The sequence below is a fragment of the Scylla paramamosain genome, chromosome 19 (assembly GCF_035594125.1).
Source record: "Scylla paramamosain isolate STU-SP2022 chromosome 19, ASM3559412v1, whole genome shotgun sequence".
NCBI classification, from domain to species: Eukaryota; Metazoa; Arthropoda; class Malacostraca; order Decapoda; family Portunidae; genus Scylla; species Scylla paramamosain.
The window spans coordinates 4,130,501-4,158,343 of record NC_087169.1 but is presented as its reverse complement, the minus strand read 5'-3'; the positions used below and the strand labels follow the sequence as shown (position 1 = coordinate 4,158,343).

The 27,843-nt window shown below is 39.7% G+C and overlaps 1 protein-coding gene and 1 long non-coding RNA gene across 2 annotated transcripts; both read left to right on the top strand.

Annotated features, from left to right (window-relative positions):
- Positions 1-573: 573 nt before the first annotated feature.
- On the top strand, positions 574-9,122 carry LOC135110040 (uncharacterized). Its single transcript, XR_010273053.1, has 3 exons — positions 574-735; positions 4,633-4,784; positions 8,450-9,122. It is a non-coding gene; the product is annotated as an uncharacterized LOC135110040 (long non-coding RNA).
- A 1,288-nt stretch (positions 9,123-10,410) lies between these two features.
- On the top strand, positions 10,411-11,582 carry LOC135110017 (uncharacterized). The gene is made up of 3 exons (XM_064022008.1): positions 10,411-10,439; positions 10,484-11,114; positions 11,505-11,582. Exons 1-3 carry the CDS (start codon positions 10,411-10,413, stop codon positions 11,580-11,582), a joined length of 738 nt encoding a protein of 245 aa, XP_063878078.1.
- The last annotated feature ends 16,261 nt before the right edge of the window (positions 11,583-27,843 follow it).

The window sequence follows — 27,843 nt, the reverse complement described above, 5'->3', positions numbered from 1 at the left end:
TGAGCGAAGAGTTGAGCTTTAGTGATATATATGAGAGCAGTGGTGCCACCTGGTTGAAATAAAGGAAGGAATGAAGAGGCAAAGTTATTTGAGATGTTTTTGGCTAGATTCCAGAAGTCACCAGAGGAGGTAGATCTTGAAAGATTTTGACATTTTTTGACCTTTACAACAACAAAGGCTCTTAACATCACCAACACAGCCGTTAAACACACACACACACACACACACACACACACACACACACATACACACACACACACACACACACACACACACACACACACACTAATGGCGTCAGACAATGAATTTGAACAGAAGCAACCAAATTAATTGCCAAGGGGTACACACACACATACACACACACACACACACGCACACACACACACACACACACACACACAATCATAAAGTCTTCCAACCTCACCGATGGTGCTCCCTTACTTCACTTCATTTAATTCCTTCCTGAAATCCCCTCAAACTTTTATTTCCGCCCTTTGTTCCTCACCCCAAACTTATTTCCTTTCATTTAAACTTTCATTTTACTTTCCTTTCTTTTTTTCTTCTTTCCTCCGCGAATATGAAGATATCACACTTCGCTCCTCCCTCCCCGCATTCCTTTGCTTATCCACTTTTGCGAATATAAAGTTTCTTACTGTATAAATTCTTACTTTCACAGGTATTTTGCACTCAAAGATGACGACAGAAAATGCTAGTGACTTTGCAAATATAGAAAAGGTAAGAAAAAGAAGAAGGTGATGATGATGATGATGATGATGATGATGAATATGTAGTATGTATGTACATACAAAAGTTTGGATGTAAATGATTTATTACAACGCATGAATGTGGACGACGTATACAACAGTGGTTTGCACATACATGTTTGATCGGAAGTATTTTATAATAATAATAATTATTATTATTATTTTTTTTTTACGTAGGAGGGACACTGGACAAGGGCAACAAAGATCCAATAAAAAAAAAAAAAAAGCCCATTGAGATGCCAGTCCCAGAAAAGGGTCCAAAGCGGTAGTCAAAAATTGAAGGATAAGTGTCTTGAACCTCCTTCTTGAACAAATTCAAGTCATAGGAAGGTGGAAATACAGAAGCAGGCAGGGAGTTCCAGAGTTTACCAGAGAAAGGATTGAATGATTGAGAATACTGGTTAACTCTTGCATTAGAGAGGTGGACAGAATAGGGGTGAGAGAAAGAAGAAAGTCTTGTGCAGCGAGGCCGCAGGAGGAGGGAAGACATGCAGTTAGCAGGATCAGAAGAGCAGTTAGCATGAAAATAGCGGTACAAGGCAGCAATAGATGCAACATTGCGGCGATGAGAGAGAGGCTGAAGACAGTCAGTTAGAGGAGAGAGATTGATGAGACGAAAAGTGTTTGATTCCACCCTATCTAGAAGAGCGGGATGAGTGGAATCCTCCCAGATATGTGAAGCATACTCCATACATGGACGGATAAGGCCCTTGTACAGAGTTAGCAGCTAGGATGAGAAAAACTGGCGGAGACGTCCCAGAACATCCAACTTCATAGAAGTTGTTTTTGCTAGAGATAAGATGTTGAGTTTCCAGTTTAGATTATAAGTAAAATACATACTGAGGATGTTCATTGTAGAAAAGGGGAACAGTTGGGTGTCACTGAAGAGGAGAAGAAGGCTGGAAGGCTGTGTCGAATTGATAGATGGAGGAATTGAGTTTTTGAGGCATTGAACAATAACAAGTTTACTCTGCCTTAATCAGAAATTTTAGAAATATCAAAAGTCATACGTTCTGTGGCTTCCCTGCGTTAAATGTTTACTTCCTGAAGGGTTAGACGTCTATGAAAAGACGTGGAAGTGTGCAGGGTGGTATCATCATCCTAGGAGTGCATAGGACAAGAAGTTAGGTTTCGGTCATTCATGAATAATAAGAAGAGAGTGGGTGATAGGACAGAACCTGAAGAACACCACTGTTACTAGATTTAGGAGAAAAATAGTGACCGTCCACCACAGCAGCAATAGAACGGTCAAAAAGGAAACTTGAGATTAAGTAGGAAGGAAGTTTGGAAAATCAAAGCTTTGTGCCTGACTCTATCAAAAGTTCTTGAGGCAACAGCAAAAGTTTCACTAAAATCTCTAAAAGAGGATTACCAAGAGTCAATAAGGAAAGCTAGATCACCAGTAGAGCGGCTTTGATGGAACCCATACTGGTGATCATTCTTGCGGTTGTGAATTGAAAGATACGAGTATTTAAGAATTTTCCTGTTGAGAATAGATTCAAAACTTTAGAGAGGAAGGAAATTAAAACAATGGGACAATAGTTTGAGGGATTAGAATGGCCACCCCTTTTAGGAACAGGCTGAATGTGAGTAAACTTCTGGCAAGAAGGAAAGGTAGATGTTAATAGACAGAGTCGGAAGTGTTTGATTTGACAAGAGACAAGCACAGAGGCACAGTTTCAGAGAACGATCGGAGGGACCCCATCAGGTTCATAAGTTTTCTGAGGGTTAAGGGTAGCGAAGGCATGAAAAACATTACTGCGAAGGATTTTAATATGTAGCATGTAGTCAGAGGGTGGAGGAGAGGGAGGAACAAGCCTTGATTTATTCAGAGATTTTAGCAAGGGTTTGAGTGAAAAGTTCAACTTTAGAAATTGGTGAGATGGCAGTGGTGCCATCAGGATGAAATAAAGGAAGGACAGTTATTGGAGTTATTTTTGGCTTGGTGCCAGAAAGTACATAGAAAGGGAGTTAGATTCTGAAAGACTTTGACACCCTCTTAATGAAAGAAAGTTGAAACTGCTTTACCTAGAAATCGTACAGCTGTACCAAGAACTAGATCCACATATTGTTTCACCAATTCGCTTGGCCTATACTCTGCCCATTGCAACACAAGTGTTAATTGTCCTGAGATTCTTTGCAAATGGTGGTTTTGAAAGTGTTGTTGGTGATGCCACGAGTGTGCACCAGTCAAGTCTTTCAAGAGCAATCACTGGCGTCACTGAAGTTCTCTACAGGAAAACACTCACAGAGGTTAAGATGCACAGCTGACTACAGGAACGCACAACTGTAGTGGGAAAAATTGTGAAGAAAGCATGTTTTTTGTAAAATGATTGGGGATGGTACACATATTGATATAAAAACAACAAGCCAAAATGAGCATCTTTACATTAATTGCAAAGTGTACCATTCCCTTAAGTGTTAGGTTGTGTGTGATATTAAACACTTAATCATGAACTGTGTTGCAAGGTACCATGGAAGTACACACAACTCATTTATTTGAGCAAACTTCAATCTCCAAAGAAAATTAGAGCATGGAAAATATAGTGTTAATGTGTTTCTAGGTATGGATGGTTTGGCAGAAATCCTAAGGAGTGCTATAAAGATACAACTGCATAATCTTGAGATAAAAGTATAATTTAATATACCACTTATGAATATCACCTATGCCCCTGTGAAAAAAAAAAAAAAAAAACATACTGTGTCATAGTGTTTATATAGAAAGAAAACTTAAAATATATAACAGTTAATCAGTTAGGTACATAAAACAATAACAATGTATTGATGAACGGTTAGGATTAATTATTATAATGAAAAAAAAAAAATTGTTCTAATACCTTATGTAGTGGTGAAAAACCTCCCCCCAAAAATAATAAGTCAAACGCAGTATTACTTTTAAACTGGTAGCATTTACTGATGAGGATGATAAAATATGATCAACTGACATTTATTTTACAAAAAAAATCTATCGTTTGCATCCTAAAAAACTGCAGTCTTTATTTTGCCCTAGATAAGTAAGATATCTGCATGGAATTCAAGCTAGAAGTACAGAATACAATGGTAATAAAAAAAAAAAAAAAGGTTTCTTAGGATACTTGTAACGGAGATTTATGCTTCATCCAAAACTCATATTACAATCTGTGAGGTCATATAGTAATATTTCAAAACATTTGTAGTTCACGTCACTTCTGTTTTATCAGCATAGAAAAATATACGTAAGATAACACAATATTCTACATAATCTTTAAACGAATATTTTTCTCACCATCATCACCTCTTTATAATGATAGGGATAATGACTATATTTTATCACTATTTTATCACTCTTTAAATCTGAGCAGAGGTAGTTAATTAGTTATTCTTGCAGACAAGTCAACGAATTATTTGAAGGCCATCACACATCATATTGTACATCACAAAGCTTTAACAGCTGTAAATAATGGTATATATCAATCACATTATAACTAAAATTGCAAAATCAGATCATAAAATATGATTATGCCTTACGATTAAATATTTAAATAAATAATGGCTATTTCTTAAAGCTAAAGTTAATGCTAATTATAGTAAAGTAAATGCTTATTATTAATACCTCTTGATTTTAGCTACTAATCTATAAATATGCATAAAAAGGCTACAAGAAACTTATTTAAATGTTATTTTTTTTTCTTAGCCTGCCATATCCTAACAAAACTATTAAGTGTGTTGGTAAAGCAGTCAAGTGTTGTTCAACCGGTCCAAAGAATTGTGCTTTTCATAAAAAAATTCTGATGTCTCTTTGCATTTGCAACATCTGCAATGCTACCCCCCTCTCTATTATACCTCTGCTATCTCATTTGAACACTCTGTCTTACCTTGGTGGTGATAGAGGTTCCTGCTGAGGATCCTCAACTGTCTCACCATCCCTTGTGTATGTCTCCGAGGGAACTTCAGAGGAAGGCACACGGGAAGCGCCAAGAGAGAGGATTATCAGGGCTGTGGACAGCTACACTTTCCTCCATCACAAGCTCATCAGAAGGTGTAAGTTCACTTGGCCTTGAAACGTAAAAATGTACACATAAGAATGCAACACATCACACATTTAGGAACAATTGTGAAACTGGGAGCAAAAGACAAGAGGATACCAGAAAGTAAGTCCTAACACCTGTGGGAATTTGACGTCATATGTACTAGTATTGCAGCAAGAAATGGTAATATAATTTTTGTACAAAACGATAGGATAAACCTAAACATTTGCCTCATAAGAAATAACATTGGGTGGGCTCATGCCCACTACTGAAATAATGATATATATATATATATATATATATATATATATATATATATATATATATATATATATATATATATATATATATATATATATATATATATATATATATATATATATATATATATATATATATATATATATATATATATATATATATATATATACGAGTATATATATATATATATATATATATATATATATATATATATATATATATATATATATATATATATATATATATATATACTCGTATATATATATATATATATATATATATATATATATATATATATATATATATATATATATATATATATATATATATATATATATATATATATATATATATATATATATATATATATATATATATATATATATATATATATATATATATATATATATATATATATATCATTATTTCAGTAGTGGGCATGAGCCCACCCAATGTTATTTCTTATGAGGCAAATGTTTAGGTGTATCTTTTATCTATCTATCTATCTATCTATATATATATATATATATATATATATATATATATATATATATATATATATATATATATATATATATATATATATATATATATATATATATATGAGTCAAGCGTAGCAGGCACCTCTCTTTTTGCGAGGGAAGAAAACATCTCTTTGATGTCATCTTTTTAATATAAATATTCCCTATTAAGAGTAATCAAGTAAAATAAGCCAATTTCTGCTCATAAGCATGACATAAGCTGTATGCACTTAAAGTTATGTATTTGATCAATTTTCATTTAGGAAAGTTGTTATTTACCTCTAATAGTTCTTGATTTGCCTTATATTAATAGATTAATTTGATTTATTTATCTTCAGTTTTTTTTTTTTTCTTAGTTCCTTTTCATGACTGGTATGTTATCTAGATTACTAAACATTAGTGATGGCAGATTTATGGTGAACAATTAAGTTTACGCTATAATACAGAATGTATCCACAATGATTTACCTGTCTGTGATTCACGTTGTCATATCCTTGCGACATTGTTTTTCACCACACTCTTAAAGTCCACATACTTCTTCCTGATTTTTGTTGGTGTCCTGTCCTCACCACCCACTGCATTCACCGCGGCTGTCACAGTTGCCCACGCACTGTGCTAAGCGTGCTTGATTTCCGTAGTTACAGGAACACTCAGCGCTCCCAGTAGGACTGCCTTTCCATCTTGTACTTCTCTGATGAGTACATAGCACTCTTCTTCACTGAACTTGCTTTTCCTAAGTCTTTAGCTTGGCATGGTATGCTTTTCCTCGTGTCCATGTTTGCAAGCACAGCTGATAAATTCCGTGAATGTGATTGGCTGCACGTCACTGTAATGCCTGCATTTGATTGGCCGAGACGCTCTGATATCATTAGATTCCGTGATATCTGTACCTCTCAACATAACGCCCTCTTAAGCTAACGAGACGCTAAAAGGAGTTTTGAGCATCAACCTTAGAGATCACCCTTAAGGTGATCGTAGCGGAAGGTCCCTTAGAGGCGTGCTGAGGGAGAGTTTTGAGTATCCGGCCTCTGACCCCACACCGGAGCTCCCCGTCGTCTGCCCCAACTCACAAAATGTTCATTCTCCTTTTTACAGTTGCATCTCTGACCAACAGGCTTTTTTTCTTTACTTTCTTTTTGGTGATCCTCAAAATTTTAATGCGCATCTTACACTTGAATATCTGTCTTTGAAAACGAGTATCTATTTATTGATTTTCGTTCAATATTATTTCAGTATTTCAATTCGCTTCCTAAAGTTGAGCATCAAACTTTAAAAAGAACTGTCCGTTTTCTTTTTTCTTGTTTTTTTTCGTTTCTTTCGTCCTTTTTTTATTTAATTTTCCTTTCCTTCTTGTACTGGCGGAATCAAAGTCGAACCACTAGCCACAATGCTTTATTCGTCTTAGCATTTCGACTTGTAATCAAAAAATCAATCAATGCCGGCACGTCAATAAATAATAAATCATGGCATCGACAATAAACATATACACCACAATAACACCACAGTTGGTAAACCCAACACCCAATAGAGACAAATCATACACGTACACAAAAATAAATAAACGAAATATAGCAGTAACCAATGTAAATATATCACACAAGAAATATTGGCAACTCTTAACACCATAAACATGTCACTCACTTCAGTGGTCCTACCGTTGCCATATTGAATCTCAGCATTCCACCAGTGTCCAGTCACCACACAATCACCACTGCACCCGCTCTGCAAGCCCAACATACAACTAAACACTTAACCACCAAAACCACCACCAACAGATGTCAGGTACACCACACTGACCGACAAATCAAGCGACTGCCACTGGTAAAATGGGAACAAACAGTATATGAATAACATAATGTAATCTGTTATACACCACAAAGAAGAAGTTCATATACATACCATAGATAACGGTGCACAACCACAAAGCTACCCCCCACCGACACCGCGCAGGTTCTGCTGCCGTGCCTCTCACTACTGCACTGCCTCCCAGCTGGCCAGGCTGGTCACCACCACAACCAGCCGTTCAACAAATGCTATCCAAAAGTGACAGGCCTCTGGCCAATACAATAAATATATGATACAATCACAATACAACACTGGCCAATACAATAAATATACAAATAATAATCACAGTACAAAATACCATGCTAATGATACACTTCTATTTCGCTTGCAAACCCACAGCTTTAGAAGACATATATATATATATATATATATATATATATATATATATATATATATATATATATATATATATATATATATATATATATATATATATATATATATATATATATATATAGAAGGCACACGAGGAGATGAAGTGGCAATGTCAAGGCAGGGTAGGAGGAGGAGGAGGAAGAGAGGTTGTGGTGGTGGTGGTGGTGGTGGCGGTGGTATTCATAAAAAGAAATTCAGGAAGACAGGCGCGGCAGGTCATGATATTATGAGCGGAGGCTTAGGATGGCACACGAGGAGATGAGGTGGCAGTGTCAGGGTAGGGTAGGAGGAGGAGGAGGAGGAGGTGGTGGTGTTGGTGGTGGTGGTATTCCTAGAAAGAAATACATAAGTGACTTAAAAAAATACGACAACACAGTGACATCAAAATAAAAACACAATAAATTATTAGGAGCATAAAGACGTAGAAGTCAACTCATACAAGATGTAAACCATACCTTGAAAAAAAATAATACATGAAATTAATTGGGGAAAGGAAGCAATCAATGCTGATTAAATAATTCACTTGATTCAGGCTGGGTTTGACATTAAAATAATGGAGTCAGCCATGGGAGCAATCATTTAGTTCTGAAGCATCTCGTAAATAAAGAATAGAGCACAAAGTAATGCAAAACATGAATCCTTTTAGGGCGAAATTATTTTGATCTCATTGTAACAGAAATCAAGGACTTGTGGGCAGCAGACGGCACCAGGACGATCATTACGGGAAGCAGGCGGCCCCGTGACAGGCGGCGGCGGCTGCTACTCACCGCCACGTCTAGCGAAATCAGGGTGGGATATCAGAGGTTTTAGACGATATTTGGTTTGTGGGCCAAGATTTATTTTCAGTTGGTGAAGAAAATCGTTTTATATTATACACCGATGAGCGTGCAAACACACTCACACACACACGCACACACACACACACACACACACACATAGGTAAAAGTTTTTTGTTGTTTGATATTCACTTATATCCACATGAAACCACCTTGCTGTTGCTGCTGCAAGCTTCCTACATGTGTCTCTTCTATTAATTTTCCTCCAATACTATAGTTATTGTCAAGTACTCTACTTCAGCCAAACAGCCTAATGAAGAAACCGTCTGTTCCTGCATTATATTTAATTGAATACGTCTCGCTATTCACCTCTTCATACTACCAACATGTTTTCCTTTCTCTCATAATGTGGCTAGTTTTCCTTCTAACGACCTAAGTAAGAAGCTAAGTGTGTTATTATTTAATATCCACTCATATCCATATGAATCCCTCTAGCCATTGACCGCTACCTTCACTTTTGCAGCTTAAATGGGAAATCCAGTATCTTGAATTCTTAATAGAGTAAATGATCATCTCAAGTTCTTGTCCCCTTCCCTCGTTAAGTCCTGGAAAATATATATATTTTTTTTTCTTCAACTTTCCTAACCCCTGTATTCACTAAGGTCTGGGCACCCCCCACCAAAAAAAAAAAAATAATAAATCTCGCCATTCAACTTTTTTTTCTTTTCTGCTCAATCCCTGCAAGTGATGGTAAAAATTATGTACATTGCTTCTAGTGCCATGAACTGTTGCGTATCGCAGTGACAGGGTTTAGCTTTTAATCCACTTTTGCTCACTGATTTCTGTACAGATGCAAGAGTTTACCTGCATTCTCACTTTTCAATCTTTCTACCAGAAAATTCTAAAACTCCCTCCCTACTTCTATAATTCCATCTGCCTATGACTTCAAACTCTTTCAAGTGGGAGGTTTCAAGACTCTTCACGATGTAATTTTGGAATTATTTTTATACTGCTTTCTTTAGTGATGGGGACCATCAGTGACATTTTTTTTTTTTCGAATTTTGTCGCTCTTACATAAAAAAAAAATGGTGATTTATTGTTTTCTTTTAATGGTGGATAAATCACCAAATACGAGGGACAAATTTTAAAAGAGCCATACTTGACAAGGGAAGAGAATTCAGGAGTTTTCCACTTAAAGGGACAAAAAGTCAAGATACTGATTCACTCTTGCATTGTAGTCAGTGAGTGAGATACAAGAGAATTAAGGGAGATAAATAGTTAATCGAAAGGTTTTTGAATCTATCGTGCTTGATAAAGATGGAAAGTTATTTTTATATCATATATGGGAAACCGTGCGCCAAACACACCTGGTAAAGGTCCTGTATAGTCATCAAATGAAGGACGAAAAAAAAAAATCCTGATGGGGGATGATTGAAAGTTAAAAAAGAGAGAATTGTTGTCTGAGTAGGACTCGATATTCAAGTTTTTGAGACCTTGAACAACACAAGGTCTTTCGTATGCAATTTGAGAACTGGAGAGAACTGAAGTTGGACGCTCCGAAATGGAATGTAACAGACTTGAATGATTCTAGATAATTAAACACAAACACCAGTAACGTGTATTTCCACGTACCCCACAAATTAGTGCTATTTTAGTCCCAAGTTATGTTTGTACATTAACTGTTAAGAGAGAGAGAGAGAGAGAGAGAGAGAGAGAGAGAGAGAGAGAGAGAGAGAGAGAGAGAGAGAGAGAGAGAGAGAGAGAGAGAGAGAGAGAGAGAGAGAGAGAGAGAGAGAGAGAGAGAGCTACGGACTGGAGGAGGAAGCTGCAGCCAACCACGACATCAGCGCCACTCTGAGCCATGTTGCAGCCTGGGGAAGGAAGTGGCAAGTAAGGTTTGCCGCTCACAAAACCCAGCAGCTCACTATCAACAGGACAAGTAGAGCCCCTCGCCTCACCTTCAACGGGGAGACACTGACGCCGCGGGATGAGGTGGGGGTGCTGGGGGTCACTTACGACCGTAAGTTGACCTTCAGAACCCACGTGGAGCGACTCGCCAGAGAGGCCTCAGGGAAGCTGGCATCCCTGAGGAGAATCTCCTACCTCCTTGACGCCAAGGGACTGGAGTTACTCTACAAGGCGCAGGTCCGCTCCTCCTTGGAGTACGCGTGCCTGGCCTGGGGTGGCGCGGCAAACAAGCACCTAGCTCTCCTGGACAAGGTGCAGGACCGAGCGGCGAGGCTCATCAGGAACAGTGAGCTCGGCCTTCAGCCTGCACTGCACACCATCCAGCACCGACGAGACGTGGCGGGCCTCACCGTCATGTTCAAGGTGCAACAGCAACGGGTGCCGCACCTACAGGCTCTCCGGCAGCCTGCCCGACATGCCGAAGTCACCACCAGAGCTGTCACACGTTCCCCTGGGGAGCTGCACCAGCCCAGGTGCAGAACGTGGCACCATCAAAGACAGTTTCTGAACACATACATTGGCTGGTGGAACGAGTTTGTTACCGTGCAGCCAAGTGTTGAAGGCTGGACCAGGCAGCAGTTCAAGACTGCAGTGAATGTGTGGTTGCAACAGACAAACAGAGCGAGGCTTTCAGATAGAAGGCATTAACAGTGACTTCTATAGCCTAAATTGTTGTATGAAATATGTAAAGTATATGTACAGCAACTCTGTAAACACATATCATGTAGATTTGTATAAATAAAAAAAAAATAAAAAGAGAGAGAGAGAGAGAGAGAGAGAGAGAGAGAGAGAGAGAGAGAGAGAGAGAGAGAGAGAGAGAGAGAGAGAGAGAGAGAGAGATCTGACCGGTGGAGTAGTTGGGAAAGATGTGGAAGGTTAACTTCGCCCCGGAGAAGACGCAGGCGATGGTCATCTCGTTGTCCACCTGGCGCCTCACGCGCAGTCCCAGGAGAGTTGCGTTTTGGAGGCGAGAGCCTGCCATTCCAGGATTACATCAAGATCCTGGGCGTGTCTATGGACCGCGGCCTACGCTTCGATCACCACATCGCTGTCGTCACCAGCTAGACCTCTCTCCGAGTCTCTGCCCTGCGCAGGATAGCGAACACCCTCGACCCACGGAGTATCCTCACCCTATACGACACACATGTATGGAGTACGGTGCCTTGTCCTGGATGTCGAGTGCTGCCACCCCCATGCAGAGACTGGATGTTGTGCAGCAGCGAGCCCTGCGTTTGGTAGCCACCGACGATGACCAACAGCACCCAGCGCCAGTAACGTTACTGGAGCACCGCCGGGACGTGTCGGTGCCAGTGGTGTGCCACAAAACTCAGGTACAGAGGGTCCCCCACCTTGACCCCCTGAGGCTTTTGTTACAAACAGTGCAGAGGTGCACCAGAGCTGCGGCCATCAGCGACGAGCTAGACTCGATCTCGCTCTAGCCAACAGCGCCGCACCCACACAGCCAAGACTTTGCAGCTGTAGAACATGTTCACGATGGCCACGCCCCAAGTGCAGGACATGTCCACACATCAGGTAAAAGTTGCAGCCCACAGGTGGCGTAAAACGCATCCGTCCCAACTGGCGCTTTAATATAATATATTGTCTTGTATTTAATATATTTCATTATTTTATATTATTATTGTAATGTTAATCATGTATATTGTTATTCGCTGTAAACAATACTATCAGAGGCTTTATGAATAATTCCATATTCAACGTGGAATTTTAAGCCTTTCCGTAAATATTTGTTTAAATAAGAGAGAGAGAGAGAGAGAGAGAGAGAGAGAGAGAGAGAGAGAGAGAGAGAGAGAGAGAGAGAGAGAGAGAGAGAGAGAAGAGAAGAAGAAATATAGAAGAGAAGAAGAAGAAATATAGAAGGCGATAGAAGGGAGTGATTGAGAAAATTTATGGGAAGAAATGGTGCTGACAAGAAAATATAAAGGAGAGAGAGAATAAAGAGGAGAGAGAAGGAGGCAGGAATAAGGGAGGCGATAGAAGGGGTGAGAATGAAGAGTGGTTCATGGAGAGCGCCTGAGGAAGAGGCCGGGAAATAATGAGAAAGGGAATGCAGCGAAAAAGGAAAACATCTCACGTGGAAAGGAGAGAGAGGGGAGGAAAAGTGGAGGAAAAACAGGGAAGCGGTATGAGGGATAGAGAAAGGAATGGTGCACGGTGATACAGATGCAGGAATGGGATGATAGGGTGATGTGAGGCTGAGAGAGATAGGGTGATGGGAGAATCAGAATCAGAATCAGAATTAAATCTTTATTCCATTATATAATGGTTATTTTTAGATCACACATTGTGAGATGAGTGATGCCTTTAAAAGATGAAATAAAATGTTTTAACAATTAGTTTTAATACATGATAAAATCTAATTATGACTAAAAAGCTAAGATATGTATCTGTGTCATAATTAAAACTACATATAAATCATAAAAATTACAATAAAACATAAATAATAAGATAATCAGGGATAAAACATAATTTCAAACTAATAACATTGGCTACTCACTAAACTGATGCTTAAAAAGATGGAGGAACAGCGTGAGGGTGTGTTTCTAATGTCGCAGGGGAGGCTGTTCCAAAAGTGTGGGCCCAGCCACAAGCATGGAGAGCGACCCTGTACAAGTGTTATGTAATGGCATATATAGTTTATGGCGTTGTTTGTTGGCAGCAGTGGACACTTCACTGACTAGTGGCATGTGAAATATATTGTTAAAAGAGCTCCCCCTAGTTGCATTGAACATGAAAGTTCTCATTTCATACATATACTTTTGTTTTATCTTTAACCAGCCAAGCTCTCTCAAGAATGGGGTAACGTGTTCATGCCTTCCAGCGCCACCAAGAGCGACTTTAGCGGGAAAGTTTTTCAGTTTTTGTATTTGATGCATGAATGTTTTGTTGGTAGTGCCCCACACCTTTATTCCATAATTAATGATACTAAGGACAAGTGACTGTATAACTATCACTCTTGCTCTTTTACTAAAGTTGTCCTTTATTCTATTAATATAAATTATGGTACTAAAAATCTTGCGGCTTATCTTATTTACGTGTGAGTCGAAAGTCATATAAGGATCGAAATACACGCCCAGATTCTTGAGAGAGCTGCTGGAAACTATGGTGGCGCCGTTAACCTGTAAGGAAGTGTTGGGCGGAATCTGTGACACGAGTCCCTTGCTGCCAACAAACATACATTGAGTCTTGTTTGTATTTAATAGTAGACCATATGAATAAAAATAATGTTTTTCTTTTGATAGGGTTTCTTCTCCCCTTTGTACGTGATCATGTAGTTTATCTATGCGTCCAGTGTGGATGAACTGTGTATCATCAGCGTATTGGATAATAAGGCAGTCGGACATGTATTGCGAGAGATCATTAACGTAAATTTGAAAGAGAACTGGACCAAGTACTGATCCCTGTGGGACCCCAAAAGATACCTCTAGCATATTTGACATATATTTGCCAATTCGGACAGACTGCGTTCTTTGTTCCAGGTAACTACTGAAACAAAAGTAATTAATATTTAGCTCTTTTTTTAATTTATCCATAAATATATTATGACTTATACTATCAAAAGCTTTAGATAGGTCACATAAAGTAATTAGGGATATGTGCTTATTGTCGATATTTTTATATAATTTATTGGATAATGTTAAGAGAGCACTTTCTGAGGAGAGTGAGGCTCTGAAGCCGTGTTGAGTATTACTGAGAAGGTGATTAATTTCGTGGTGTGAAATGAGTTGACTTGTTATTATTTTCTCCAGAACCTTTGATATTTTGGGCAATAAAGATAATGGGCGATAGTTTTTTGGTTCGTTGATATCTCCTGTTTTAAAAATAGGGACTACTATTGCGTGTTTCCACAGGGAAGGAAATGACCCAGTTACAATTGGGGTATTTAATATACATGTCAGGTATGTAATTATAATTGGCTAGGAATCTTTTAGAAAGAGCTGTGGAATGCCATCACAGCCATATGAGGAAGTGTTCCTTAAGTGTTTTATCACTAGAATTATAGTGCTGCTGTCGGTGGGCTCAGGTCAGAACGTGCTGCCCGCTGGAATGTTTGCTTGATCAGTGCTGAGTTGTCCTATATTATCATAAGATGGCAAGTTGCATTGTAATTTCTGAAAAGTTTGCTTCCCGATATTAGCAAAAAAAAAAAAAGTTAAAATTGTTGACTTGGGTTTTAATTTCTTCAGTGTCTCCTGCTAACAATGGACACGTTTCATTTGTAGTGGGGGGTATGAGTTGCCTCAGCGTGCTCCAGGTGGCGGCTATATTCCCTCTTTCGGCTTCAAGTTTTGGTTAAAGTAATCTGACTTCGATCTATGGAATAACTTTTTTACTTGTTTTTTTTTTTTTTTTTTTTTAAGCCTTATATTTATCCTGCAGGTTTACATTATATTTGTCTTTCTTGAGATGCATCTGTGTCATTCCTCTCCCGCATGAGATCTTGTAGGTTAGCACTGATCCATGGGGCAGAGGGCCTCCTAATTTCTCTAGTTAATAAAAGAGCACACTCGTTTAGGCATTTTGTGAAACATCTAGTGAATATATTAACCTGATTCTCCACATTATCAGTTGTGAGTATCTTATTCAGCTCATTACGCTCCTGCTTCAGCAGACCACAAAACGTACCGGAGGAATAAAAACGCAAATCACGGAATGTTTTAGAAATTGGTGGGCGCTTTGGTTTTCTTAAATTTAATGTAACTGTAACTAATTCGTGGTCAGCCACAGTGCAAGGAATAGAGTCAATATGGATGACTGACTGAGGGCTATCTGTTACAATAATATCTAACATTTGGAAGTGCTGGGGGTAATTTTAGTGGCTTTTGTAATATCCTGGTTTAATTTTGCATTAGCAATAATTTTCCCTAACTTACTATTATTTGAAAAAAAAAAAGATCGTCGTTAAAATCACCTAAAATTTAAAATGACATTTTTCAAGCTTACAGCCTTGATGACGTCAGTAATATAATCATATGTATGTAAAAGAGATTTTGGATGTCGGTACATGCAGCCTAGAATGACTGTAGGGAATTTACAACTTTGTACCGACAACCATATATCCTCAATCCCCTTAGGTCTCACAATATTAAAGTCGACCGTAGTAACCTTATAAACGTCCTTCACATACACACAAACTCCTGATGATGATGTATTATAAACTGAAGGTGAATATTTATAAAAAGTGATTGTTATTCAAGAATGGTGGTTTCATTATTACTATTATTATTATTATTATTATTATTGTTATTATTATTATTATTATTATTATTATTATTAATATTATTATTATTATTGTTATTATTATTATTATTTTTATTGTTGTTGTTGTTGTTGTTGTTGTTGTTGTTGTTGTTGTTGTTGTTGTTGTTGTTGTTGTTGTTGTTGTTATTGTTGTTGTTGTTGCTGTTTTTGTTGTTGTTGTTGTTGTTGTTGTTGTTGTTGTTATAATTCTTCTTCTTCTTCTTCTTCTTCTTCTTCTTCTTCTTCTTCTTCTTCTTCTTCTTCTTCTTCTTCTTCTTCTTCTTCTTCTTCTCCTTCTTCTTCTTCTTCTTATTATTATTATTATTATTATTATCATTATTATTATTATTATGTTGTTGTTGTTGTTACACACACACACACACACACACACACACACACACACACACACACACACACACTTGTTATTAATAGTGTAATAGTTTTGTCAATAGTTTATTAGTCTTGTTACCCCCCTTACTCCCCCAAGACGTCTGGCTTTCCTTACTGAGTCTTGGTCATCCTCTTTTAGAGACTTTGGTGAAACTTTTGCTGTTGCCTTGGACATATCAAAAGCCTTTGATAGAGTCTGGCACAAAGCTTTGATTTCCAAACTACCCTCCTACGGTTTCTATCCTTCTCTCTGTAACTTCATCTCAAGTTTCCTTTCTGACCGTTCTATTGCTGCTGTGGTAGACGGTCACTGTTCTTCTCCTAAATCTATTAACTGTGGTGTTCCTCAGGGTTCTGTCCTGTCACCCACTCTCTTCTTATTATTCATTAATGATCTTCTAAACCAAACTTCTTGTCCTATCCACTCCTATGCTGATGATACCACCCTGCACTTTTCCACGTCTTTTCATAGACGTCCAACCCTTCAGGAGGTAAACATATCACGCAGGGAAGCCACAGAACGCCTGACTTCTGATCTTTCTAAAATTTCTGATTGGGGCAGAGCAAACTTGGTATTGTTCAATGCCTCAAAAACTCAATTCCTCCATCTATCAACTCGACACAATCTTCCAGACAACTATCCCCTCTTCTTCAATGACACTCAACTGTCCCCCTCTTCTACACTGAATATCCTCGGTCTGTCCTTTACTTATAATCTGAACTGGAAACTTCACATCTCATCTCTAGCTAAAACGGCTTCTATGAAGTTAGGTGTTCTGAGACGTCTCCGCCAGTTTTTCTCACCCCCCCCAGCTGCTAACTCTGTACAAGGGCCTTATCCGTCCATGTATGGAGTATGCTTCACATGTCTGGGGGGGTTCCACTCATACTGCTGTTCTAGACAGGGTGGAATCAAAAGCTTTTCGTCTCATCAACTCCTCTCCTCTAACTGACTGTCTTCAGCCTCTCTCTCACCGCCGCAATGTTGCATCTCTTGCTGTCTTCTACCGCTATTTTCATGCTAACTGCTCTTCTGATCTTGCTAACTGCATGCCTCCCCTCCTTCCGCGGCCTCGCTGCACAAGACTTTCTTCTTTCTCTCACTCCTATTCTGTCCACCTCTCTAACGCAAGAGTTAACCAGTATTCTCAATCATTCATCCCTTTCTCTGGTAAACTCTGGAACTCCTTGCCTGCTTCTGTATTTCCACCTTCCTATGACTTGAATTCCTTCAAGAGGGAGGTTTCAAGACACTTATCCACCAATTTTTGACCACTGCTTTGACCCTTTTAGGGACTGGGATTTCAGTGGGCATTTTTTTTTATTAGATTTTTGTTGCCCTTGGCCAGTATCCTTCCTACATAAAAAAAAAAAAAAAAAAAAAAAAAAAAAAAAAAAAAAAAAAAACTATCAATGAACACCTGTCTTATGAGTCTATCTGCCTATCTCTCTGTCTGGCTCTGTATCTATCTATCTATCTATCTATCTATCTATCTATCTATCTATCTATCTATCTATCTATATCATTTTATTTATTTGTTTGTCATCCATCTACACATCGATATATTTATCAGTCTGTTTATTTATCTACCTATCAATCTATCTGTCTATTTTCTACCTGTCAATCGAAATTATCTTTTTATCTATCTGTCTATCTTTCTGTCATCTATTCACAGCTACCCATTTTCTATATATCTCCTTTCTGTCTGTCCGTCCGTCTGTCTGTCTCGGAAATTTAAGAAAATAAAGGGGAAAATGAGCAGGAATGGAAAATATTAAATGAATACTCGTTAATAATATGATAAACATTAAGGAGCATGGTAACGTGATAATAGTAGATGAATTAAAATAGAAATCGAGCATAAGTCACAAGACATCTAAGCGAAATATTATGTAATATGTAAAAAGAAAATGGGAAAATGAGGAATATTACTAAATTCAGTAAATACTTAAATCGGCCTCATTTTCCATTACATTTTATTATAGCCACTATTTTTGTGCTTCTATATAATTCAAAATTATTAACATCCAATCCCTTACATAAAAACAGACACAAAAGACACAAAGGAAAACGTGCAAGGCAAAATCATGTGACATCACAAACAAAGCGACGCCATCTGTTGTTACAAGCCTGCTTCCCGCCTGGTCACTACCCAGCTGTGTTATTTTCACCATTTCCACCCCATTTCCTTGACTCTGATCTTTAATTCGTGGCCCAAAAGAGGAAGATGGAAGCAGAGACCAGTCAGCACCGCCGCCGTCCTTGTGGAAGGTGAGGGGAGATGGAAATAATTGAACATATGGAGACAATCGGTGGATGAAGGCTGTGGTCCCAATGTGGGCAGGGATATCAACTTATACAGACTCTTCTCCCTACACAGACACTTTAATTACCCTAAATTTTCCTTCATTACCCTACGACTCCGGATGAACAAGTATACTAGCTGGCTTGGTAGCTTTTATTTATATAATGTTATCTGGTAGATAACTTATACATTTTTTAATGCATACATCGATACATTATGTATTCTGTATTTTCAGGTTTAATTGGCTTATTTCAACAATCCTCTTCCTTTGGTACCATGCTTGAGTTTGCTACAAGTAGTTCTGGCTCCATTTTATTTATTATTTCTTCGTTTTATTGTCACTTAGCATTCAAATGATTCTTTCAATTTCAGCATTAGAGTGTAGGGGATAGGGTTAGAATGAACTTGGCCAAACCTACCAATTTTTTTAACACTGGTTCTTCATCAACATCCTTCACACCAGATATGAAAACCCAAAACTCGGTGTCTGTTTTTTTTTATTTTATTTTAGCTCTGTAATTTCCTCATCTTTAAAATAAATGGGTAATTTTCTCCATTCCTCATCAGCATCACTGTTTTGATCTAACAAATTACTATCTTTGTTTTTAAGGAGACTAAGAGAGGGAAGTCTACTTGTGCTTTGCAAATCTAGGGTTAATCTGAGTATCACGTCCGTGCCACATACAAGCTCGAAACTCACATCTCAAGGACAAAAGGTTCGGTGACCTTGCCGTGGGGGCACGTGTCCAGTATGGTTGCAAGAGCACTCGAGAGTGTGGAGAAATTCGATATTTTCTAAGTCCGGCGAGCTCTGCACCGATCAAGAGTAAACAATGAAATGATTTTCCTTTGTTTATAACTGGGATTTATGGTATCTATACAGCTGATCCCTCCAATCACGCGCTGCCACTCGTGAGACCATTCCTGAGGCCACCAATTACGTCTTTCCACGGTAGGTTCAGTTACACTTTTTCATTTGTTTTAGAGACCCGTCAGACGTTCTGATAGAGGTTCACTGTCATTTTTTAGTATGGCTACCCAGTGGAGGGAGCTGAAAGGAACAGTGCCAGTGATCAGCAGGAAAAAAAGTCACTATGTGAGATATTTAGCAACAACAATTGTTAAAATGCGATATACAGGCATAAGGAAGAGGTTTCATTATTCATTTATTAAGGAAGGCACCAAACTGTATCCACCTCTATTGCCCTGAGAATCTCCACACCACACTGGTAAGACATAACGGTGTATTTTTTTTGAGGTACCTCTTTAAGTTAAGTTATGCTAAGTTAGATTAGGTTATGCTAGGTTAGGTTAGATTAGGTTAGGTTAATGTCTTAGCGAAGGGTTGGGTTGAGGTCCGGTGGGGGGGGGGGGCACAGTCCCACCGGCTAAGTTAAGTTATGCTAGGTTAGGTCAACGTCCAAGTGGTTTGGAGGGGTCTAGAGGCTAGGATAGGTTAGGGAAATTAGCAATGTTAAAGTAAATTTTCTTAGATTTTTTAACGCCCTTATTTCATTTATTTTTCATCCCTCCCCCCCCAAAAAAAAAAAACACGATTCCCTACAGGCGCCCCAGGCTTGTTTAAGGGTTAGGGAGGTTCGGGGGGAATGGGGGCAGACTTCTTATCAAGAAATACCAAATTTAGTGCTACTGATGGTTAAATAAATTGTACTTCATGGAAGAAAGGGTTCTCTAGTGGTAACTTTTTTTTTATCTCTTGAACAGCTGACCGATAAAAAGACAAGCATCTGGTTCTGAACTCAACTACATCACAAGCTTTAAGGTTTTCTTCTTTAACTATATCTTCACACTTTTTCCTATGTGGATCTCAGCTATAAGGAGAAGATAATCCAAATTTAAATGCTCAGTCGTGGATACATCACACAAATATTTTGGCTATATAAAGTTTTGACCAAAGAATTATAGCAGTTCTTTGGCTTTCTTTTTGTAATACCCCAGTCAAATTATTTTTGCTGTGAAAGAGTACAGTGAGGAAAATGAAGTACCCCAGAACAAATCTCATGAATTCTATGTGTGCCTTTGTGAAGGGGTTGTTAAATTCATGCATTATGTGCTCAGATGAAATATTTCTATCTTCAAACTGCGCCTAAAAGAAAAGGAGTTTCAATACTTCCCACACAATACTGCGTGGCAAGCCACCGTGTATTGTTTAAAGCAAAAAGTGGAACACTAAAATTTAATTGTAAGAAGAGAGACATAATAGAGCAACAATTAAAGCTGTGTAGAGAAGAAAAAGAAACAATTGAACATTTCATTATAGAGTGTGATATGTACAAGCACCAAAGACAGGAGTTAGATGGTGGAGTAGCATGAGTTATAGGTCGAGAGGAATGGGAAAAAAAAGGAAGGAAGAAGAGGACAGGGGAATTACAACAATACAATGACTAACAACAGACAAAGAGACAAATAGGGAAATAGTGAGCCACATGAAAGCATTTTTGACCGAGTGCTGTACAATAAGAAATAAGTATGCAGGGATATAGGTGAAGAAGAAAGACCTAAGAAGCGATTCAAAGCGTAGCAGGTCCAAAGAAGAAGATGGCCTTATAATGCAGCTAGAAAAAAAATTAATGTTTTAATTTTGTTATAGCAGAGTTATGCTCTACTTCCATGGTACTAGCATTATCCGCAGCCTTTCTGAATATATTGCTTGCGGGAATGTCTTTTTCTCAAAACATTTTCTGATTACGTTTGCAACAGAATGAAGAACAGTTTTGTGTATCATGTGAAACAACTTCGAGAAGTTCTGGAACTCCCTGCCTGCTTTTGTATTTCCACCTTCCTATGACTTGAATTCCTTTAGGAAGGAAGTTTCAAGACACTTATCCTTCATTTTTTTTACTACCGCTTTGAACCCTTTACTGGGACTGGTTTCTCAGTGGGCTTTTTATTTATTTATTTTTTTTATTGAATTTTGTTGCCTTTGGCCAGTGTCCCTCCTATATATATATATATATATATATATATATATATATATATATATATATATATATATATATATATATATATATATATATATATATATATATATATATATATAAACTGAGTAACTACATCACTTTGGACCTGGGAAAAATATTTGACAACACAGGCAATTAATTTAGTGTGAACAATATCTGTATCCTCATCTATAAGAAGTGAAAACTTGGTATTCTTAAACTCCGAACTAAGACTATCAGTTTACCTTTTCCCCAGTACATTTTTCCTATATATTTAGTTCTGTGCTGTTTGATAATCCTAGCAATTTCCGAATCTGGAAATATCTCTTTGAACACCTCAGACAGGTGGACAATGAATTTCATAGACATGTTATGTTCACATAAAACTGAAGCTATTTTGATTTCAGTAAATTTAACACTTGTCCAATTAATCTTTCTTTGAGGTAATTGGACTATTAGGATGAATCTTGTGTGCTGCACTCTCACTGTCTCTTTAACACTCTAATACCACCAGTGAGTTTCGTGTAATAATAATAATAATAATAATAATAATAATAATAATAATAATAATAATAATAATAATAATAATGTCGTTTTCAATTATATTTGCAATTTCTACAAAGTGAGAGAGAGAGAGAGAGAGAGAGAGAGAGAGAGAGAGAGAGAGAGAGAGAGAGAGAGAGAGAGAGAGAGAGAGAGAGAGAGAGAGAGAGAGAGAGCGCCGGAGGTATAAGAAAGAGTAGAGGAGGTATCGTACGTCTGGCAGTGTCTCTCATTTCCGTTTCCCCCCCAACCCTTCAGCGAAACTGAACCAGCGGAAAGCACTGAAATTGGTCATCGAGTGTTTTACTTAGGAGTCTGAATCTGTCCCTAATGAATTATTAAGAGATGTTACATGTCAATAGATTTTTTTTTTTGTTCAAAGGTTTACTGGACCATGTAAAACCTTCAAAATCTGAAAATATTTCCTGCTTAACACACTGTATTATTCCTCATTTTAAAACCCTTTAATTATTCAACATAATGAAATCATATATATATCACGTAAAAGCCAAGAACATGTAGTCTATAACAAGGTATAACATATAACAGCATATACTCTGTCTAGGACACACTAGACAGGCAAAGTAAGGCAATGGTGACCGACCAAGGCACGCAGTGTCCTTACGTTTAAGTGCAATTTCTTTGTTTGTTTACTTTTGGCGCTTGACCCCTTGTCGCAGGCAGCGTGTCATTTATAACCCCACCACCGCCACTTGCCCCATGGATCAAAGGAAACTAGTCTCCATGTTTAATTGCCCAGTCCATCTAATCTCCCGCATCACGTACTGTATATATTCTTTACGTCAACTTTCCTCCGTGTCTGCTTCATAACACCATGCTTCTAGTCCGCGTCTTTCTTATATATAATGATTCACCCTCCCACTGTCCTCTTGGTCGGTTTACTGTCATCTCCGTCCACTCCCGTTCCTGAGTCTCGTCCTCCTTGTCCACTGTCTAGTTTCCTTTCTGTCCACTGTCCTCACCATCCACTGTCCTCTCTGTCCACTGTCATTGTCATCCGCTATCCCCGCGATGCAAGGTAAGGCACTCGTGGTGGCGGCAGCAGGAGCAGCTAGAGGTGGATACGCGGTGAGCGACTTGAGTTTGCTGTGTCCCAGGGCGGGGCGTGTGTTGCTGCCGCGACGTCCTCACATCCGGCAATGGCGTCATTTACCACCTCTCCCTTGCTGCACCTCCATCAAAAACACATTACTGTATATTCATTATTTCGTGTCTGAGAGAGAGAGAGAGAGAGAGAGAGAGAGAGAGAGAGAGAGAGAGAGAGAGAGAGAGAGAGAGAGAGAGAGAGAGAGAGAGAGAGAGAGAGAGAGCGCTGGGGCCTGGCTCATGCAGGGGTCAGCGTGCCCCGCAAGAGCAGCACATCAGGCCGCTCTGGTATCGAGGCGGTGATACATTCCATCCATTAGACACGCTTCAATAGCTGTGTGCTCATGTCAAGCAAAGTTATCACCCTCAGCAGCAGCAGCAGCAGCAGGGAGGCACAGACCGACGCACCAGCAGGGCCTCGCCCGCTACCACAAATAGCTCCTTTACACCACACCTTGCCAGTAATGAGAATTGCGTGGGTGTTTGTTCGTGGTGGCGATCCCCGTCCTGCTGAAAGAGGGGTCTTGCGGTGCGGCGGAAATGAGGCGCGGCGAGGACGGCACGCAGGGAGACATTTGGCGGATGGAGGAGGGGGGGCGTGCGGTGGATGAGGGAAGGGAGGGAGGGAGGAAGGGAGAGAGGGGTGCGGTGAGGAAAGGAGGAGGGAGGATCTGTCCTTTTTGTGTGTGTGTGAAGACGAAGCGATGCTGGTGTGAAGGGTAGTTGCGTGTGGGAAAGGGAGGAAGAGGCGGCAATGAAGGGAAACACAAATAACCGAGCGTCGTTATGGAAGAGCGATGCGGAGAAAGGTTGTGAAGCTGTTCACGCTCCACTTTTAGCATTACTGTTTTAGTATACATGGTTTCTTGAAGTAAAATGATAATTTGTGCCTTGCTGCTTTGTGCTGTTTTGGTTCAGTTTTAATATATTGAATGTTACGGCCTGAGTATAGTGATATTAATATTAATAATTAAACAATAGTGTGCGGGAAAGCTGCTAGAAATGATGTGTAAGACGTGGCAGAAAAACCGCTTGTGCTAAGATTGAGTGAGCTTACACTGCAGGCTAAGCAAGGGCGAAAAATTATGGAAGCAACACACACACCCACCCACCCACCAACACACACACACACACACACACACACACACACACACACACACACATACACACACACACATACACACAGTGACCCTCCATCACTACCACCACCACAACGCACTTAACCTTTCCTCACCGTGTTGTCCTCACCCTGCGCCTCCCCTTGCTGCCCCACTCACCCTCGCACATTCCTCACACGGTAACTTAAAGGCTGATTTTCCACCAATAAATTTCGCCAAACAAGGCTCGTCAGTACTGCTCTAGTGGAGACGTAAGAGTGAAGGGATAGCAGTGTATCCTTACAAGTCTCTTCTGAACCTGTCCTGCTTTTCTTTCTTCTGTCCTCCTTCTCCTCTTTCTCCACATTCTCTTGTCTGCACTTCTTAATTTCTTTATCTCCAATATCTTTCCCATTCCTGAGACATATTACCTTCCATATCTTCCTCCCTCTCGCCTACTTCCGTCCGTGTTTCTTAACTGCTCTCCTTTACGCAACGTTGCTGTCCCCTTCCTCCTTTCTTACCCTCTTCCCATCCTTCGTGTTTCCCTTCCTCCGCCGTGTCCTACTCCCCGTGTTCTCCTCTCACCGAGACGTTGCTCCGTCTTGCCGCCACCTCGCCGTTAATGTTCCCTCATTCCCCTTACACCATTCGTACTCTCAAGTTTTCTGTATCTCTCTGCCCTTCTGTGTCCTGTGTCTGTTCATCTATCAGTCTCTCTCTCTCTCTCTCTCTCTCTCTCTCTCTCTCTCTCTCTCTCTCTCTCTCTCTCTCTCTCTCTCTCTCTCTCTCTCTCTCTCTCTCTCTCTCTCTCTCTCTCTCACAGGTATGTATAAAAGTGATTCGCGGCATAATACTGAGCACATACGTACATTTTTTTTTTTATGTAGAAAGGATACTGGCCAAGGGCAACAAAAATCTAATAAAAAAATGCCCACTGAAATGCCAGTCCCATAAAAGGGCCGAAGCAGTGGTCAAAAATCGGTGGATAAGTGTCTTGAAACTTCCCTCTTGAAGGAATTCAAGTCATAGGAAGGTGGAAATACAGAAACAGGCAGGGAGTTCCAGAGTTTACCAGAGAAAGGGATGAATGATTGAGAATACTGGTTAACTCTTGCGTTAGAGAGGTGGACAGAATAGGGGTGAGAGAAAGAGGAAAGTCTTGTGCAGCGAGGCCGCGGAAGGAGGGGAGGCATGCAGTTAGCAAGATCAGAAGAGCAGTTGGCATGAAAATAGCGGTAGAAGACAGCTAGATATGCAACATTGCGGCGGTGAGAGAGGGGCTGAAGACAGTCAGTTAGAGGAGAGGAGTTGATGAGACAAAAAGCTTTTGATTCCACCCTGTCTAGAAGAGCAGTGTGAGTGGAACCCCCCAGACATGTGAAGCATACTCCATACATGGACGGATAAGGCCCTTGTACAGAGTTAGCAGCTGGGGGGGGGGTGAGAAAAACTGGCGGAGACGTCCCAGAACACCTAACTTCATAGAAGCTGTTTTAGCTAGAGATGAGATGTGAAGTTTCCAGTTCAGATTATAAGTAAAGGACAGACCGAGGATGTTCAGTGTAAAAGAGGGGGACAGTTGAGTGTCATTGAAGAAGAGGGGATAGTTGTCTGGAAGGTTGTGTCGAGTTGATAGATGGAGGAATTGAGTTGTTGAGGCATTGAACAATACCAAGTTTGCTCTGCCCCAATAAGAAATTTTAGAAAGATCAGAAGTCAGGCGTTCTGTGGCTTCCCTGCGTGATATCTTTACCTCCTGAAGGGTTGGACGTCTATGAAAAGAAGTGGAAAAGTGCAGGGTGGTATCATCAGCATAGGAGTGGATAGGACAAGAAGTTTGGTTTAGAAGATAATTAATGAATAATAAAAAAAGAGTGGGTGACAGGACAGAACCCTGAGGAACACAACTGTTAATAGATTTAGGAGAAGAACAGTGACCGTCTACCACAGTAGCAATAGAACGGTAAGAAAGGAAACTTGAGATGAAGTTACAGAGAGAAGGATAGAAACCGTAGGAGGGTAGTTTGGAAATCAAAGCTTTGTGCCAGACTCTATCAAAGGCTTTTGATATGTCCAAGGCAACAGCAAAAGTTTCACCAAAGTCTCTAAAAGAGGATGACCAAGACTCAGTAAGGAAAGCTAGAAGATCACCAGTAGAGCGGCCTTGACGGAACCCATACTGGCGATCAGTTAGAAGGTTGTGAAGTAATAGATGTTTAAGAATCTTCCTGTTGAGGATAGATTCAAAAACTTTAGATAAGCAGGAAATTAAAGCAATAGGACGGTAGTTTGAGGGATTAGAGCGGTCACCCTTTTTAGGAACAGGTTGAATGTAGGCAAACTTCCAGCAAGAAGGAAAGGTAGATGTTGACAGACAGAGCTGAAAGAGATTGAATAGACAAGGCGCAAGCACGGAGGCGCAGTTTCGGAGAACAATAGAAGGGACCCCATCAGGTCCATAAGCCTTTCGAGGGTTTAGGCCAGCGAGGGCATCGAAAACATCATTACGAAGAATTTTGATACGTGGCATGAAGTAGTTAGAGGGTGGAGGAGAGGGAGGAACAAGCCCATAATCGTCCAAGGTAGAGTTTTTAGCAAAGGTTTGAGCAAAGAGTTAAGCTTTAGAAATAGATGTGATAGCAGTGGTGCCATCTGGTTGAAGTAGAGGAGGGAAAGAAGGAGAAGCAAAGTTATTTTAGATATTTTTGGCTAGATGCCAGAAATCACGAGGGGAGTTAGATCTTGAAAGGTTTTGACATTTTTTGTTAATGAAGGAGTTTTGGCTAGTTGGAGAGCAGACTTTGCATGGTTCCGGGCAGAAATATAAAGTGCATGAGAGTCTGGTGATGGAAGGCTTAAGTACCTTTTGTGGGCCACCTCCCTACCATGTATAGCACGAGAAGAAGCTGTGTGAAACCAAGGTTTAGAAGGTTTAGGACGAGAAAAAGAGTGAGGAATGTACGCCTCCATGCCAGACACTATCACCTATGTTATGCGCCCAGCACACAAAGACGGGTCTCTGACACGGAAGCAGTAGTCACTCCAAGGAAAATCAGCAAAATACCTCCTCAGGTCCCCCCAACTAGCAGAGGCAAAATGCCAGAGGCACCTTCGCTTAGGGGGATCCTGAGGAGGGATTGGAGTGATAGGACAAGATAAAGATATGAGATTGTGATCGGAGGAGCCCAACAGAGAAGAAAGGGTGATAGCATAAGCAGAAGGATTAGAGGTCAGGAAAAGGTCAAGAATGTTGGGCGTATCTCCAAGACGATCAGGAATACGAGTAGGGTGTTGCACCAATTGCTCTAGGTCATGGAGGATAACAAAGTTGTAGGCTAGTTCACCAGGATGGTCAGTGAAGGGAGAGGAAAGCCAAAGCTGGTGGTGAACATTGAAGTCTCCAAGAATGGAGATCTCTGCAAAAGAGAAAAGGGTCAGAATGTGGTCCACTTCGGAAGTTAAGTAGTCAAAGAATTTCTTATAGTCAGAGGAGTTAAGAGAGAGGTATACAGCACAGATAAATTTAGTATGAGAATGACTCTGTAGTCGTAGCCAGATGGTGGAAAACTCGGAAGATTCAAGAGCGTGGGCACGAGAGCAGGTTAAGTCATTGCGCATATAAACGCAGCATCCAGCTTTGGATTGAAAATGAGGATAGAGA